Below are 14,953 nucleotides of genomic sequence, written 5' to 3'. Positions count from 1 at the left end.
GAGTGACTGCAGTGGAGTTATTATACTATGGGAGATCACTTGACTGCTTGAGAAAACAGTGTCACAGGTAACTCTTGTTTCATCATGGCGCTGCTGAAGAATGCTGCCCTTATGGGATTTACAGCCGTCTTGGTGGTTGTCTTACCAAGGTTCTTTCAGTCTCCACCACCTGTCATCACAGAGGGTTATGTAGCTCCTGGATTTGAAGATGTTCTACGAGCTTTCAGGTGCGCTTTGTACTGTGATGATCAAGCAATGTTGATAGGCCGTGTAACGCATGGTGCTATACACCTAAACCATGTTTATACGTGTAGATATAAGTTGCTAATACATTGCTTGACCGGTAAAAGAGAAAGATTGTTTGCAATTTAAACTTATTTTTCTTGTGCAAAAGAGAGGGCCAGCTTTCTGTTGAAGGGGTGGCGATTCCGTCTTGCTGCTCCTGGTAGGGTCAAATCGCAATTTACCCCTCCTCCACCTCTACCCAAAAAGAGGCGAGGACCCTCGGGAAATCCTCAGGTTTTTAAGTTTCGTAATTTTTTTATTAAATAAAAAGTTTATGCGTGTTTGCGTGATATGTATAATGATATATATATATATATATATATATATATATATATATACTGTATATATATATATATATATATATATATATATAGATATATATAAGCTGCGTGTATGTGTTTGTGTGTGTGTGTGGGGGGGGGGGGGGTTGTGTGTATAGGGGAGGGATGACCCGGTGAGGGGTGGCAGAGAATACTTCACCAATTTAATTTTGATCACAATGCATTAACTTTGGAAGGCATTTATTTTTCCACGCACTCCTTGTCGCACTGACTGATTGGCTTTAAAGGACGAATTGAGAGCAGTTAGAGAGGAAATCTACCCCCCCCCAAAAAAAAAAAAAACCTCCTAAGAAAAGAAGAGAAAAATATTCTCTCCAGAATGATAGAAAAATGACAAAATCGGATAAGCAGGAAGATATGACATTTTGAAATTTCACATTTATTTTCTTTTTTCGGGAAACATTCCTTGACCAGTTCTTCGATATTCCAATGAGCAAGTTGACGATGTCATGCTCTCACAATATCTCTCACAATATCTTATCAATTTCATTTACAGAAATGACAAAAATTTCATATTTCAACTGTATCAATATAGATATATCAATATAAAACTTGCCTAAAATCACTCAAAATAAAAAAAAATAACTGTGATATAATTATCTTGCTATGAGAACATGCCTTTACTTGTATTAGCTAAAAAGAACATTTTTCCTAATTTTATTTATAACATAATGAAAAACAGTGAAGACATGACATCATCAACTCATTCATTTGAACATTCCTAAGGACTCGTCAAGAAACCTAATGTTTTCCGAAACATTGTGAATTTAAAAATGTCATATCTTTCTTGTTTCTTATCAGATTTGTTTTTGTCATTTTTTTGTATCGTTCTGTAGGATAATATTTTTCTCTTTCCTTTAAAGTTTATTTATTTGGGGGTGGATTTCCTCTTTAAGTATACATCAACGGTCCCAAAATACAATGTTGTGCTATGCTTATGAACGAAATCATGGCGATGAACACTTATGACTCGTGTTAAGGTGGTGTATTATTTTGTAGAGGAAAGTATGTATGCGTTTGAGATGGGCATAGTTGCTCTCAATTGCTCCCTTTAATCATCAAGCTATCGATCTATATACTGTATACGGACTTCATCAGGATATTTTAAAGACAGTCTAAATTGCTTGAGGTGTCATAATGCAAGTGCAAAATCATACAATGCAATGATTCTGTCAAATTTTGAAATGATGATATGAGTAATGATTCATTTGAAAATCAATATACGAGTTAAACTTCAGCACAAACACAACCTCACAATGCCGTGATGCAAGGCGACCCAGAACCCAAAGAAGTCATGTCTCGGGTAACTCCACACAACAGTTACCCTTATACCACCTGATCCTAAACTTAACTTAATTCAGAAGATTAACGTATTAATGTGTTCCATATACGATGGTTTATTTGTCAGCATTCGAGTACATTACCTGAATAGCATCACATCAGCAACATGCATGGGATCGTATACACACACTCACACACACACACACACACACACACACACACACACATATATATATATATATATATATATATAATGATATATATATATATATATATCGTATACACACACATAATTGTATATACATAATTTATATATATATAATGCGTGTGTGTGTGTGTGTGTGTGTAGCTATTGTCTTGGTATCAGGTGTAATAATATATCATGAAATAAGTTCGCTCACACAAAGAAATTCGATACAGAAATTTGAATTTATTTCCTTGTATAATGCACAACATACATGACATAATTATTACGAGATATGTTTAGCCTATAATCCAGGCGGAGGATACAGCTATGTCTTTGGTGTAACGCTATATCTAAAAGTCTCATGCACCTGCTAAGCGATACGTCTGATGCGGAGAGAGCAGCAATAGCTTCATCCTCCGACTTGATCATAGGCTAGATGATGTTAAATTTTATGTTTCTGTGTAGAAGTACTATATTGATTTTTTGCAAAGGTAATAAAACAAGCACATAATCTCAATACTTGACGGAAATATGATATTGCCATTTTAGACTATCATTGTTTGTTCTCAAAAGATCCTAATGAAGGCCGTGTATAGGCCGAGAGCTTCATGATTAAGGGGAGCATTTGAGAGAAATAACTTCTCAAACCTGATTTTTCCAATATACATGTATATATATATATATATATATATATATATATATATATATATATAAATATCTGTTATGAAGAGTTTGTTCGCAAAAACCGATAAGTCCATATTTTCCAAATGGACATATTTGCGATTAAAGGTCAAGAAAAATAAAGAGAATAATAAGAAAATTTTTGCTTCTTTTGACCATAACTAAAAAATGTACCTTTATAATTATGTAGTGACCAATATATCATTTAAAAGGTATTATTTTGTACTTTATGACAGAGACCGTACTTCAAAATCTTCAAAATTGACTTATCGGTTTTTGCGAACAAACTCTTCATATAATATATATATATATATATATATATATATATATATATGAGTGTGGGTGTGTGTGTATGTTTGTGTGTGTGTGAGTGTGTCTGTGTGTATATACATTTATGTTTATATTGCGTATACATTTACTACGTATCGTATAATTTGCAAACTTTTCTCCAAACTTTAATACAGAGAAAACTTCGAGATTGGTCGGGATCCCCGTACAGGAGGAGCAGCGTTTGCTGCTTATCATCGGGGGAAGAAAGTTGTCGATATTTGGGGTGGATTCGCAGATTATGAGAGCAAGCAGAAATGGCGACAGGACACAATCTCCATTTTCTTTTCATCAACGAAAGGTGAATTCCTTTAGATAAAGATGTCTAAAGTGTATACTCTGTATCTTCGGGACTGCTAGAAAAAAAAACATTATAGAAAACAAGCGAGTTATAAACGTTACAATAAAAGTGGAATGGGGTGGTATACTCGATCTTCCCATACGATGTACAACAATCCCTCTGATATTCTCAAACATTGATTAAGATGAAATGACACAAAATCGGGTGTTTTTAGGGTTTTTTCCAAAATATTTGACGTGTGCCCAGATTTCCTATAAAGTCAACATTTTAAATTGAAATTATTCATAACAGCGCTGCTCATTTCGACGAATCGAAGTGCAATCGTTAAATCCCTTGTATGATAACAGCAATGATAATAACTTCTGTAATTGTTATTATCTTACAATCGTTATTATTATCATTACTTTTTTTTTTTACTCCGAGTTTCATTTTCAATGCAATATATACAGCAGCAGTTAGAATATGAAGTGTAATCAACACTCCCTTTTGTCTGACGGTATGATATACGCATAATCCACAAATCTCAGATTCATTTGCTCATATAAACAGACGATGAATCCTCGTGTCATAACACATGACTTTGTATCATCCATCCCTGAGACTGTAGGCAAACTTTGATATGTCATATCCTATGATTTGGATCACTTCGTCATATTTTTTTAAATGAAAGAAGGTTACCTCATTTTCAATAACGTATAAGCCCACACCCGTCAATCAGAAATTCCGCACCTCCTACGCCCATCACTCTGCCCAAATATCCTGATGACTGTTCGTACCGTTCGTACTCCTCATCATGAAAAGGAAGCTTTTAATATTGATACAAAGAGTGTTAATATTCTCAGGTTTATTTATGTAATTGTATCCGTACATTGAAATATATCTGCTTCCTGCCATTTCATTAAAATGCCTGTACAGTGAAAATGATACAACCCGAGCCTTGCTGTTGTTTTTCCATCAAATCAAACCGTTCGCTTTTATGAACATTAATCAACGACTATGATAATCTCGTACTTCTCATTAACAAGCAAAGGAAGTAAAACCCTTTCCTTATTGTATCTATCATTCTTTCCTCCGATGTAGGAGCTGCGTCAGTGTGCATTGCCATGCTTGTAGATCGAGGTTTGCTGGACTACAACAAACCAGTGGCCCACTACTGGCCGGAATTCGCACAGAAGGGAAAAGAGAAGATTACCGTCAAAGACATGATGGAACATAAGGTAAGTTTCATCAGATCATCTGGTAAAAAGAACCCCTTGTCAGGAATATGTGGATTGGACAAATCGAAATATAGTTTGCTCTAATAATTTTCTGTCAAAGAAGTGTTTATGGGCGGCTTTTGCTGCTCTCGGAGTTTCGTTTTACTTTATTGTTATTTTCACTAGAAGAATTGAATCCAGAAGAGTCTTCACATCAATGGAATCAACATTGACTTGACTACAGACTAGCATTATGTTAATGTCTTCGTATCAAAGATCTGTCTTTATGCGTGTTAAATGTATACTTTTATAAGTTGTCTTGTTTTTCGGAGGTGAAATGTATGATTCTGGTGGGTTAATTTATCATGTCAGTATTCTGCATGGACTTGATGCTAAATGATGTGAATTCAGAAATAAAAATGTGTAATTGGGCATTGCATATTTTGTATTTTTTTTTTATCAGCCCAAATCATGAAGTAAATATTTGTTACCGTCGGCACTCATGATTTAAGTGCTTTTCATGTAAATACATTAAATGAATAAGTTCATACCGCGAGCCACGTCAAAATGAAGAAAGGGACCTTCTTGAAAGTACAAATGGTATTATTTTAATCGATTTGATTTGATTTGATTTATTCTTTGTATGTCTTTTTCTAAATGCATTAATTTTCTGCAATTTCATTAACACTGTACGATATAACAGTATGGAATGAATATTTTCAACAATTATCATCAGTTATACAATGCATCTGTAATATAATTACATGAGTTACATCTTAGATTGCATACCGAACGATTGCCAAGAATAAGCGCAAATCTTAAATGTGTGGCAACGGATAACGAATAACACAACAATGAAGAAAAACAAGGAACGTCCAACATGATGCTCGTGGAATAAAGGTTAGAGAGAAGAGAGAGAGAGAGAGTTGTATGAAAACATCGCATGATGTGATGACAGCTAGAATAATTTTAAACTCTTGGCATTTCTAATGCCTTTGACTAATGCCTTCTAATGCCTTTCCCTACTCTCTTCTGTGTGTGCACAATGTATGTGGATGCATACATGTGTGTGTACGTGCGTGTGTGTGCGTATGTGTATGTGGGTACGTGTGTGTGCTTGTGTGTATGTGTATGTGTATGTCTATGTCTATGTCTATGTCTATGTCTATGTCTATGTGTATGTGTATACATGTGAAAGCGTATACACTGTACTTCATGTAACCATCCGATTTGATTGAATGAAAACTGTATACTTTCAATGATTAGCTTGTACGGTACATGTATCGTTGTATTGTGTTATAAAGTCATATATAATTAATGTATTGTAGTAATGTAACGTAAGTGAGGGGACTGCAATCTACAAGTTCGCTTTTTAGCAGCCCCTCAATTTCCATTTCCATGAAGTTCTTTTAAGAACCAATATGTATTATTATGTTCCAATATATGTAATCATGTCAAAGTGTATTACCTGTGTTTGATTGGAAATGAAAATAAAAAAACATGCATGTGAACATGCATGTGTGAAATGAAATGACTATCATCGTTTTCAATTAGCTTATAATCATTTGATAAATTAATATTCCCTGACAAGAAGCCATATTAGAATTATTATGCAACTCGATTTTCTTTTCTTTACAAGGCAGGAATCGCTGTATCTGCACCACCTGGTCTGAGTCTGGAGTTGCTTCAAGACGTTGCTAAGGCTGGTGAACTCATGGCAAAATCAGAGCCACAATGGAAGTATGACGGCCACACCCATGGTTACCATGGTTTTACATTTGGACCACTAGCCAATGAGCTTTTGCGACGGGTTGACCCTCAACATCGCACCCTAGGGCAGTTTTTCAAGGAGGAAATTGCACAGCCATTTGGTAACGCCAGTTGTTGAAACCAAGGTTTTATTGTGTATCATAACTGAATACGACAACAGGAGGAGATGAAGATAATTATAGACACGAACAAGGAATGTGATAAAATGGTAATGTATTCATAGGAATGGAAGAGAGGTGCAACTTCAATATGCGTAATTCTGGAGTTAGATTAGGATTATACAGAGCGTATCAAAAAAAAAGGTAATCCAACTTTGGAGGGCTGCCATTTCTTAATTTCTTAATTAGCGACCAAGTTTTCAGACAAAAGGCCATGTTGAAGGTTATGGACCATCAAATGTTAGGAGAAAACCTAAACACAAACCATAAACACAAAACCTAAACACAAACTTTCATTCATACAGGCTGGCCGATTTGGCAACTTTCATTGACAGATCTCATCCATGCAGTGAGACATGCATTGTTCCTTCACAATAACAGGCAAACTTGGAAAAAGTGCAATTTGTCATTGTTGTCTTTAAAGTTCATGTGCTCAGTTATGCATGACAATTGTCAACATAATTAGGTATCAGTGGAAAGAAGAAGAGTTCCTCTTTCCTTACAAGCAACATTGACTGACAATAACACACAATTAAGAAATGGCAGCCCTCCAAAGTTGGATTACCTTTTTTTGATACGCTCTGCATAGGGTCAGGGTTAAGGTTGCAGTCAAGGTTAAGCAAGTTTTTTTTTTTTTTTTTTCAAACAAAAGTTAGAGCGGTCCATGTTATTCCACACCAAGTTTTGCCTGACACAGGTGATGATCCTTAAAGATTTGCCTTCGCAACTCTTCTTGCATTTATGTGCATGTGTATTGGTATCACTTATGTGTACTTTGCTTTAAGTGTTGTCTTAAAGCTTGTCTATGCACCATTATTATCCTCTACATAAGACTCACAGCTTCATGTTCATCTAGTACTAGTGCATAAGATTTGTTATACTAACTTTTTTCAACATTATTTGTCCTAGATATCGACTTTCACATCGGCCTCCCACTTGAAAGCAATCACAGAGTGGCTCGCCTCGTTTTGGACCGTCGTCCGTTACTATTCCAATTACTCGACAGCATTCTTACACCGACAGGGCGACAGGTGTTGATGCACAGTATGAAGTTCGACACTCTAGGGCAGATGATGCAAAATGCCAACGAAATGTCAGACGTAAGACATCACATAACTTGGTTCATGATCGATGATACAAGCGAACACACATAAGGGACCGATATTATTACGTTATAATCAAACTATAAAAAAAAAAAAAAAAAAAATCGGCTCTTGTAATAAAGAGCCGAACTATTCAGCCCCGACATTGTCATTTAGTATATACATATTATAGAATGCGTCAGTAAACATAATTTCATCGCCCCAAATGAAAATAAGGCTTCAAGGAGAGGAAGTATATGCTCCTTTTGCAGGCTAACAGAGTATTTTTCAAGGTCTGTTCTGTGGGGAAAAATGCAATTTTGGAGCAGAGTAGTAGCAGTTCATCACCTGGAGATTCAACTTTACATATTAAGCATTAACAAAAAAAAAATCTAATTTTGTTGTTTTTGGTAGCTTATGAAAGCTGCCTGACAGTCGCCTTGACATAAAACTGGCGCATTGCAAAATTGAACTGAGCGTTGCTATTGAAATCCTGCCTTCTATACACAATATATTCTTTTGTTAAGCAATGACATGAAACCCCCAAATGATAATGTCATTTCAGCTATTGTAATAATGACGTTAGTAATGAGACAATGATGTCGATAACTACAGTGGATGATCGAACGCAGTTCAATAGGCCTATTTCCCTCTTTTGCCTCTTTCATCTATTTATCTTTCTGCACAGTTGGTAGTCTTCAACGATCCAGCCTATAGAGCCATTGAACTACCATCAGCGAATGGTATTGGGACTGCGGCTGGCCTTGCTAAGGTAATGCGAATAACCTTTTTGATAATAGGGCCAGTCCTCAGAGCAATCCCCTACAAGTGGGATCTTGGTGTTGGTGGTCAGAGCTTAATAGTCAAGATGTACAGTGACTGTATAGGCTGAGAAGGTATGATTGTTCAAGGGAGAAGGAGTTACCTAGGATACAACATAATTATGCCGACAGATTTAGAGGTATGAATAATCTATTTGAATCATCATGCATGTTATAGGCTTACAGTGTCAAAAACAAGCCCGCTCTTTGCTTGGTCACTTTAATAGTCAAATGTAAAGCATATGCGAGAAGAATCCCAATGTCTATAATATTATATATTGCGATTCAAACGGGCAAGACAACAAGGAAAAAAAAAACCAAGAAAGAAAAGAATTAATAAAGAAATAATTTATTACTCTAGCAAAGGTATGCCCACTCAGGGTGCACGTCGCTGAGTCTTTCGTTTCTACAATTGCATTCATGACGTCATAACGTAGGGTGACGGATTACGCGATTATTGCAAAGCCCACTTAAACTATTACGCAATAGGACGAATTTCATATTTCAGAAGCTGGTAATGCCCCCCCCCCAAAAAAAAAAAAAATAAAAAATAAAAAAAAAATAAAAGAAATAAAAAAAAAAATAAAAATAAATAATAATAATAATAAAATAAAGCATGAACGCACCCCAAGGCGCAAATTCATGAAGGTGGTACAAATGAAACCATGGTTTAAACCATGGACATTTCGTGGACTGAATGTTCATTTAGTTACAAAATTTTGTCATTTCGTCACAAAATAATCATTTCACCGACGAAATGACTGATTTCACAACGAAATATTCCATGTGACACTTGGCGCTCCGTGGTTTTTGTCCATGGTTTAAACCATGCATGGTTTCATTTGCACCACCTTCGTGAATTCGGGCCAAAATGTCTTTTGTGCATCTTGCTATACATGTATTTCTGATCAAAGTTGAGCTAAATTGGTTGATGACTCGTGCTGAAAATGGTGATGGTCTTCACAGACGATGTACATGGATTATGTTGTTATTTTCAGCTCTATGGAATAATTTCAGCTGGCGGCACAGACATAGTTACTAACCACACACTGCTGACCAAGGAGAGAGTGAATGATTTCCTCGATTCCGATCCTGCATCGATAGACCGTATCCTCGGTGCTCCCCTTGCCTTCAGCCGAGGCATGATGGTCATGGATCAGTTGGTGGTGAGTATACTTGGCTAGCATTAACTCGTGCGCGTGTGTGAGGGATAATCTGTTTGACTATTTTGTTTGAGGTATGAGTTTTCCCCCTTTATTCCCCGAATTCACACGATTTTATATGTTTGGGGTAAATTCTTACGGCAGACCCAATCATACGCTCTTACACTCTCGCCTAGCAAAATAAATCTATGCCGTAGACCCTTGACATAATTGCTTGATAAAAAGTATCCTGTGCACAAGATGGCAATCTGTATGATTAAGCCATATACATGCTTTTATCTTCTCCCTTTTTCTTCTTATTCGTATCTTACACATGGTTGCGTCTGGAGCATTTAATCATGAGATGAATTTGGCGCCTTTTACGTTCCATATATTGTTATATTGGTATTATTATCATTATTATCATTATTACTGTCATATCGAAGTCATTTATAAAGCAAACGAAGACGTTGCTAGTCTTCTGGTCCCTATACTGACATTGATAATTCTATTTTGGGGGGAGGGGTGGGGGGGGGGGGGGGAGAGTTTGCACTCATGCAGGAAATGAAGTATCCTTTTTACCTTCGCCTTCCACTACCCCCCCCCCCCCCCCCATTTTATCATCCAAAGAAATCATAACACAGACAATGGAGAGACTTCACCGGCAATCAAGTGCACAGCCATAAAATTTCTTTATGTTAACGAATAGTCCTGCGGAAAATTTCAACAAAATGTTCATTTTACAGTTTTGATCATTCATCCTCTTGGATTTTTTTTTTCCATTTCTTTTCTGATTTCATTGATAGAATATGTGACAGTGCACATTTTGCCTCCATAGACTGCAACCCCAAAGCGAGAAAACGTAAAGTATGATGATTTTGGGTGTAAAAATATGACATCTTGTCTGTTTTGATATCAAAATTATGATATCAATTCTTTATCACCTCAAATTGAATTCTTATTGTCTTGAATGTTTGAAACTATGTTATCATTTTTTAAGGAATGCTGCTATATCGAATATAGACCTATTGCATTTGAATGAATATTCTCTGCGTCTATGCCTCAAAGCCCATTTCTCAAAATTGTGCAAATTGCATGCCTATCTTTTCTACCATTTTCGAGGTAGTCTTTGGAAATAAAATTTGATGAATAAATCACATAGCTATTGGTTTGGGTAATTGAGAAATATTTTGTACTAAAATGAGGATTATCTATCTTCGGTGACTTCACCAGTCTTTTGTAGAGTTGAGTCACATTGACGACTATAAGTCAAGTTCGCCTAATGATAAAGACGAATAATGCCTGGTGATTTATTTGTCTATCGAACCTAGACAGAAGTGGTATGGCAACAGTTTTGCATCAATTGACATTTCAGAAGATAATATCACTTTTTTTCTCTCCTTTCTTGTTAGTATTATGCTCCGTAAATTGAATGAAAATAACCCAACTTCCGAGGGCTGTTATAGTTTGAGATAGTTTAAGCAAAGTGATCGGAAACCCATTTCTACCACTATATTTTACTTAAGGATGGTGTAAAGATGTTTGGACATCCTGGGGCTGGCGGTCAACACGGCTGGGCAGACCCGACGGACCAGGTTGGATTCGCCTATCTCAGCAGCTCTATGCTTCCATACCTCGTCGGTGAAGATCAACGAGTTAAGCATCTGATACAAAGCCTCTACACCTGTGCCAAGAACGTCAGGGAGCTGTAATGTGTTCGCCTTACTCTTACGGAAAGAAACAAAATTCCCCACTGACAGCATGTATAGAACAGAGACAATACAGACTCTAGATGTATTACTAGCTAAGTCAACCGTAATTCCTCTTTTTTTATTCCGATTTGTAGGCCATAATTTTTGAGAAAGTACTTTCGGAGAAGATTTATAAAACCTATTTCTCTTTCCCTCATGCTTCTAGGTCATTGTGGTCCATAAAGGCGACTCGTGATAATAATTCAAAAAAGCAAGCAAAATAGAAATCCTATTCTTTGAAATTATCGATTTCAACAACATTGATTCAGAATTGCTTCTTGATGATGACGTGTACATGAGAGAAAGGAGGAAAGAGATGGAGCGTATAAAGTAATCTTCTCAAATTATCTATAAGTACTATTCATTTTTAGAGGTCACAGTTTCTATTACTTAGTGGGCATTTTGAATATCTCATACTCAGTATTTGATCGCAAAGAGATATGATTAATTCTCAGTCCAAGGGATCTGGGAAACAGCAATAAAACACCGACAAGTGCGGAAGATTTTTTTTTTTTAGATAAATGAACTCTATAGACGAAAACAGGGATTTCAATTTTAGATATCACTTGGTCGTTCATTTATTTATTCCCATATTATATGTATTTCTCTTCTTATGGTATTGTTAACCTTAAGGTAGGCTCTATAGTCCGTTTAGTCAAAGTAATGTGTTAACAGTGAATGGGAATAAAAACAGACTTTTGCTTGTATAAAACAAGCTAGAGATATATAACTGACAATAAATGTGTGTTTAGAAAATTCTGACGAAAACATTTTAAAAACTTCAAGTTCTTTAACCCACTCCATACGAGATTCTATATCTTAAACAATCAAGCGTGCGAAATGACAACCGAAACTGATGCAAATATACAGTGCGCATTCAAAAGAAAATCATCCAACTTTGGAGAGTAACCATTTCGTGTCATTTCTGGAGAGGGTTACAATGTATGTTGGTTGTGAGGGAAGTGGAACTTTTCTTCTTTCCATTGGTAACTGATTATGTTTACAGATGCCTTGCATGCATTACTGAGCACATGAACTTTAAAGACAAAAATTGGCAAATTGTACTTTTTCCAAGTTTGAGTAGGAACAATGAATGTCTCACTGATTGGATGAGATCTGTCATTGAAAGTGGTTAAATTAAGATGCCAGCCTGTACGACTTCAGGTTTGTGTTTAGGGTTCCTTTTAAACTTGTATGGTCCAGAACCTTCAACATGGCCACTTTAATTGTCGATAACTTTATCACTCCCACAAAGGCTAACCAATTATCCGTGCATGGACCATGTGGGTAGGCCTTTGTGGGAATGATCCAAGGTATTGGACGGGGGCCATCCCACGAACTGGCACCCACGAGTCATACAGTCCACGAGTTCGACATTAACAGGTCCATGAGTCGTACAGCTCAAGAGTCATAAAGCCCATGAGTTTGACACGAGGTAAAAACAACCCACGAGTTCGACAAATATAACATGGGGCTTAATGTGTCGGTCTCGTGGGCATTTTTAGCTTAGTGTCGAACTCATGGCCTGCATGACTCATGGGCTGCATGATGGCTGTATGACTCGTGAGCTGTATGACTCGTGGGTGTCGGTCTCGTGACGTGCACCCTTTGGACAGGTGACCATGTTAAAGGTTATGGACCATTAAAATGGTAGAAGAAACCTTAGACACAAACTCTCAACACAAACTTGCATTCAGAAAAAAAAAACAACTTATTCCTATTTGACCACTTCCTTTGACAGATATCATCCATTCAGTGAGACATTCAATGTTCCTTCTATTGTGACACTCAAATTGGAAGTGCAATTAGTCATTGTTGTCTTTAAAGTTCACTTGATCAGTCAGGCATGACATTTGTCAACATGATTAGGTACCACGCATGAAAGAGGAAGATTTTTCTTTTCTCACGTAATCATCATGTGCCGTCAGTAACTGACAATTATGAAATAGTAGCCCTCCAAAGTTGGATTACCTTTTTTATAGTACGCACTGTACTGATATGAAAGTAGAGTGTTGCAATTAGGGAGGATAAAAACAAAAATTCCAAAGTATAAGTCTCAATCTTATCACACAATCAGAAACTACATTATTTACCTCTCTTCTCATACGACTCCTCGACTTCTTCCTTAATTGCTTTGTATTTATTTAAAGGAGGATGCATTCAGATTTTACTTGCACAGTGAAAAACTTTTATTGTAAATAGAGATAAGATATTTAAGACTAAAGCTGCTGAAATGCCAAAAAAAAAAATGACTGAAACATATATTATGAAAGTTTTAAGAATATTTTTCTCTTTTGTTATGTAACAAGTGCAGTATCACTGAAAGATTTAATTTCTCTCTATCAATGACCTTATTTTAAAGGGACTGTACAGTACTGGTTGAGGTGGGGATTCATGTTTTGAACATTCCTAAGTGAGATAATGAGAAACCTCTTATGAAATATGAAAGAGCATGTATTCAATGTTTATTTGATGAAAATTAGTTTTAAAATGGCTGAGATATATAAAAAAAAGTGATAATGATAAAAGGCGACAGGCCACGCCTTTTATTCTCACTCTTTGTTTCACCTTGTTTTTTTATATCTCAGCCATTTCAAAACCAATTTTCATCAAATAATCCTTAGATGCCCCTTAGAATTGCATGCTCTTTGACATCTCATAGAGTGGTGTTTTTGATATCTAGCAAAACATTAAAAGCTAAATCATCACCTGAACCAGAACTGTACACACCCTTTTTATCAGTTTATCTGTTTATCTGTTTTTGCATTTTAACTCTTCATGTACACACGCATCAAGTGCGGACATTATGAATATCATAGTAATAATGTTAAACACATATAGATGTTATCACTGTTATCATGATTCTAATTGTAATTGTTTCACCGAAAAGTGGTATCATTAAAATACGGTATTCAGGACACATATGTCGAGGTCATCATTGCTGAATGCCTATCATTTTATATTACCTGACAAAACTGGAGAGCAATGCTACTGTCTTGTGTGAAGAGTGAACAGGAAATTTAGTCATTTACTGAAATTTGTCTTTAAATATTTCAAGGCATTGTACGTTGTACTTGTATTCAACAGGATTAGATTCATCTAAGAGTGCTCACTCAGTCGTAAACAATTTCAGAAACACATTAACAATGCGATGAATCACATTCTATTCCCAACCTTTTTGACTGAACTGTTTTTATAAGTAAATTTATATTAAAACGGATAAAGAAAGTATGAAATACTCAAGCGCTGACGCTCACACACACAGGCACAAACTGACAATAGTTACATGTACTACAGCATGCACTGTACATGAACAAAACCATCATGCAGGTAACACTTTCCAACAAGTATAGTGAGTATAGAGTATGTCAGCATGGCAAAGCTTACAACTCACTAATTTTTACTTCTTTGAAATGTAATGATGACTTCTGACCACGTTTTAAATCTAACTCTGAACATATATCAGAAAACTAATAGCATGTGCAAAGTCTAAAATTTCATCTTAAATCAAATTCCACTCTAATGGAATGTGATCTTTCAAGAGTTGGTAAAGTTATGCGAGATGTAAAAAGATTGAATTTGATAAAATCAAGAATTACTCGTTTATTTTGATGAACTGAAAACATTATC

General features: G+C 36.0%; 2 protein-coding genes across 2 annotated transcripts; both read left to right on the top strand.

Moving 5' to 3' along the window:
* LOC139733896 (beta-lactamase domain-containing protein 2-like) lies at positions 1-7,089 on the top strand. The gene is made up of 4 exons (XM_071644702.1): positions 1-227; positions 3,240-3,403; positions 4,484-4,620; positions 6,239-7,089. Exons 1-4 carry the CDS (start codon positions 85-87, stop codon positions 6,485-6,487), a joined length of 693 nt encoding a protein of 230 aa, XP_071500803.1. The 5' UTR covers positions 1-84; the 3' UTR covers positions 6,488-7,089.
* A 167-nt stretch (positions 7,090-7,256) lies between these two features.
* On the top strand, positions 7,257-12,275 carry LOC139733897 (esterase/beta-lactamase LipL-like). Its single transcript, XM_071644704.1, has 4 exons — positions 7,257-7,627; positions 8,298-8,381; positions 9,429-9,596; positions 11,099-12,275. Exons 1-4 carry the CDS (start codon positions 7,565-7,567, stop codon positions 11,282-11,284), a joined length of 501 nt encoding a protein of 166 aa, XP_071500805.1. The 5' UTR covers positions 7,257-7,564; the 3' UTR covers positions 11,285-12,275.
* Positions 12,276-14,953: the final 2,678 nt, after the last annotated feature.

This window comes from Diadema antillarum, unplaced genomic scaffold (assembly GCF_040938485.1).
Source record: "Diadema antillarum isolate AM-2024a unplaced genomic scaffold, OU_Dant_1.0 seq00000503_RagTag, whole genome shotgun sequence".
In the NCBI taxonomy this organism is placed as follows: Eukaryota; Metazoa; Echinodermata; class Echinoidea; order Diadematoida; family Diadematidae; genus Diadema; species Diadema antillarum.
Note: the sequence above shows the minus strand (reverse complement) of the source record. Positions and strands in the feature narration are given on the sequence as shown.

What these genes read in the sequence shown, in the direction of transcription:
- LOC139733897 (XM_071644704.1), top strand. Translation starts at nt 7,565, where the DNA reads ATGCACAGTATGAAGTTCGACACTCTAGGGCAGATGATGCAAAATGCC. An exon ending in ATGCCAACGAAATGTCAGAC is followed by an intron (nt 7,628 to 8,297) that starts GTAAGACATCAC and finishes CTTTCTGCACAG; the next exon opens with TTGGTAGTCTTCAACGATCC. An exon ending in TGGTCATGGATCAGTTGGTG is followed by an intron (nt 9,597 to 11,098) that starts GTGAGTATACTT and finishes ATTTTACTTAAG; the next exon opens with GATGGTGTAAAGATGTTTGG.
- LOC139733896 (XM_071644702.1), top strand. Translation starts at nt 85, where the DNA reads ATGGCGCTGCTGAAGAATGCTGCCCTTATGGGATTTACAGCCGTCTTG. An exon ending in TTTCTTTTCATCAACGAAAG is followed by an intron (nt 3,404 to 4,483) that starts GTGAATTCCTTT and finishes CCTCCGATGTAG; the next exon opens with GAGCTGCGTCAGTGTGCATT. An exon ending in AAGACATGATGGAACATAAG is followed by an intron (nt 4,621 to 6,238) that starts GTAAGTTTCATC and finishes TTTCTTTACAAG; the next exon opens with GCAGGAATCGCTGTATCTGC.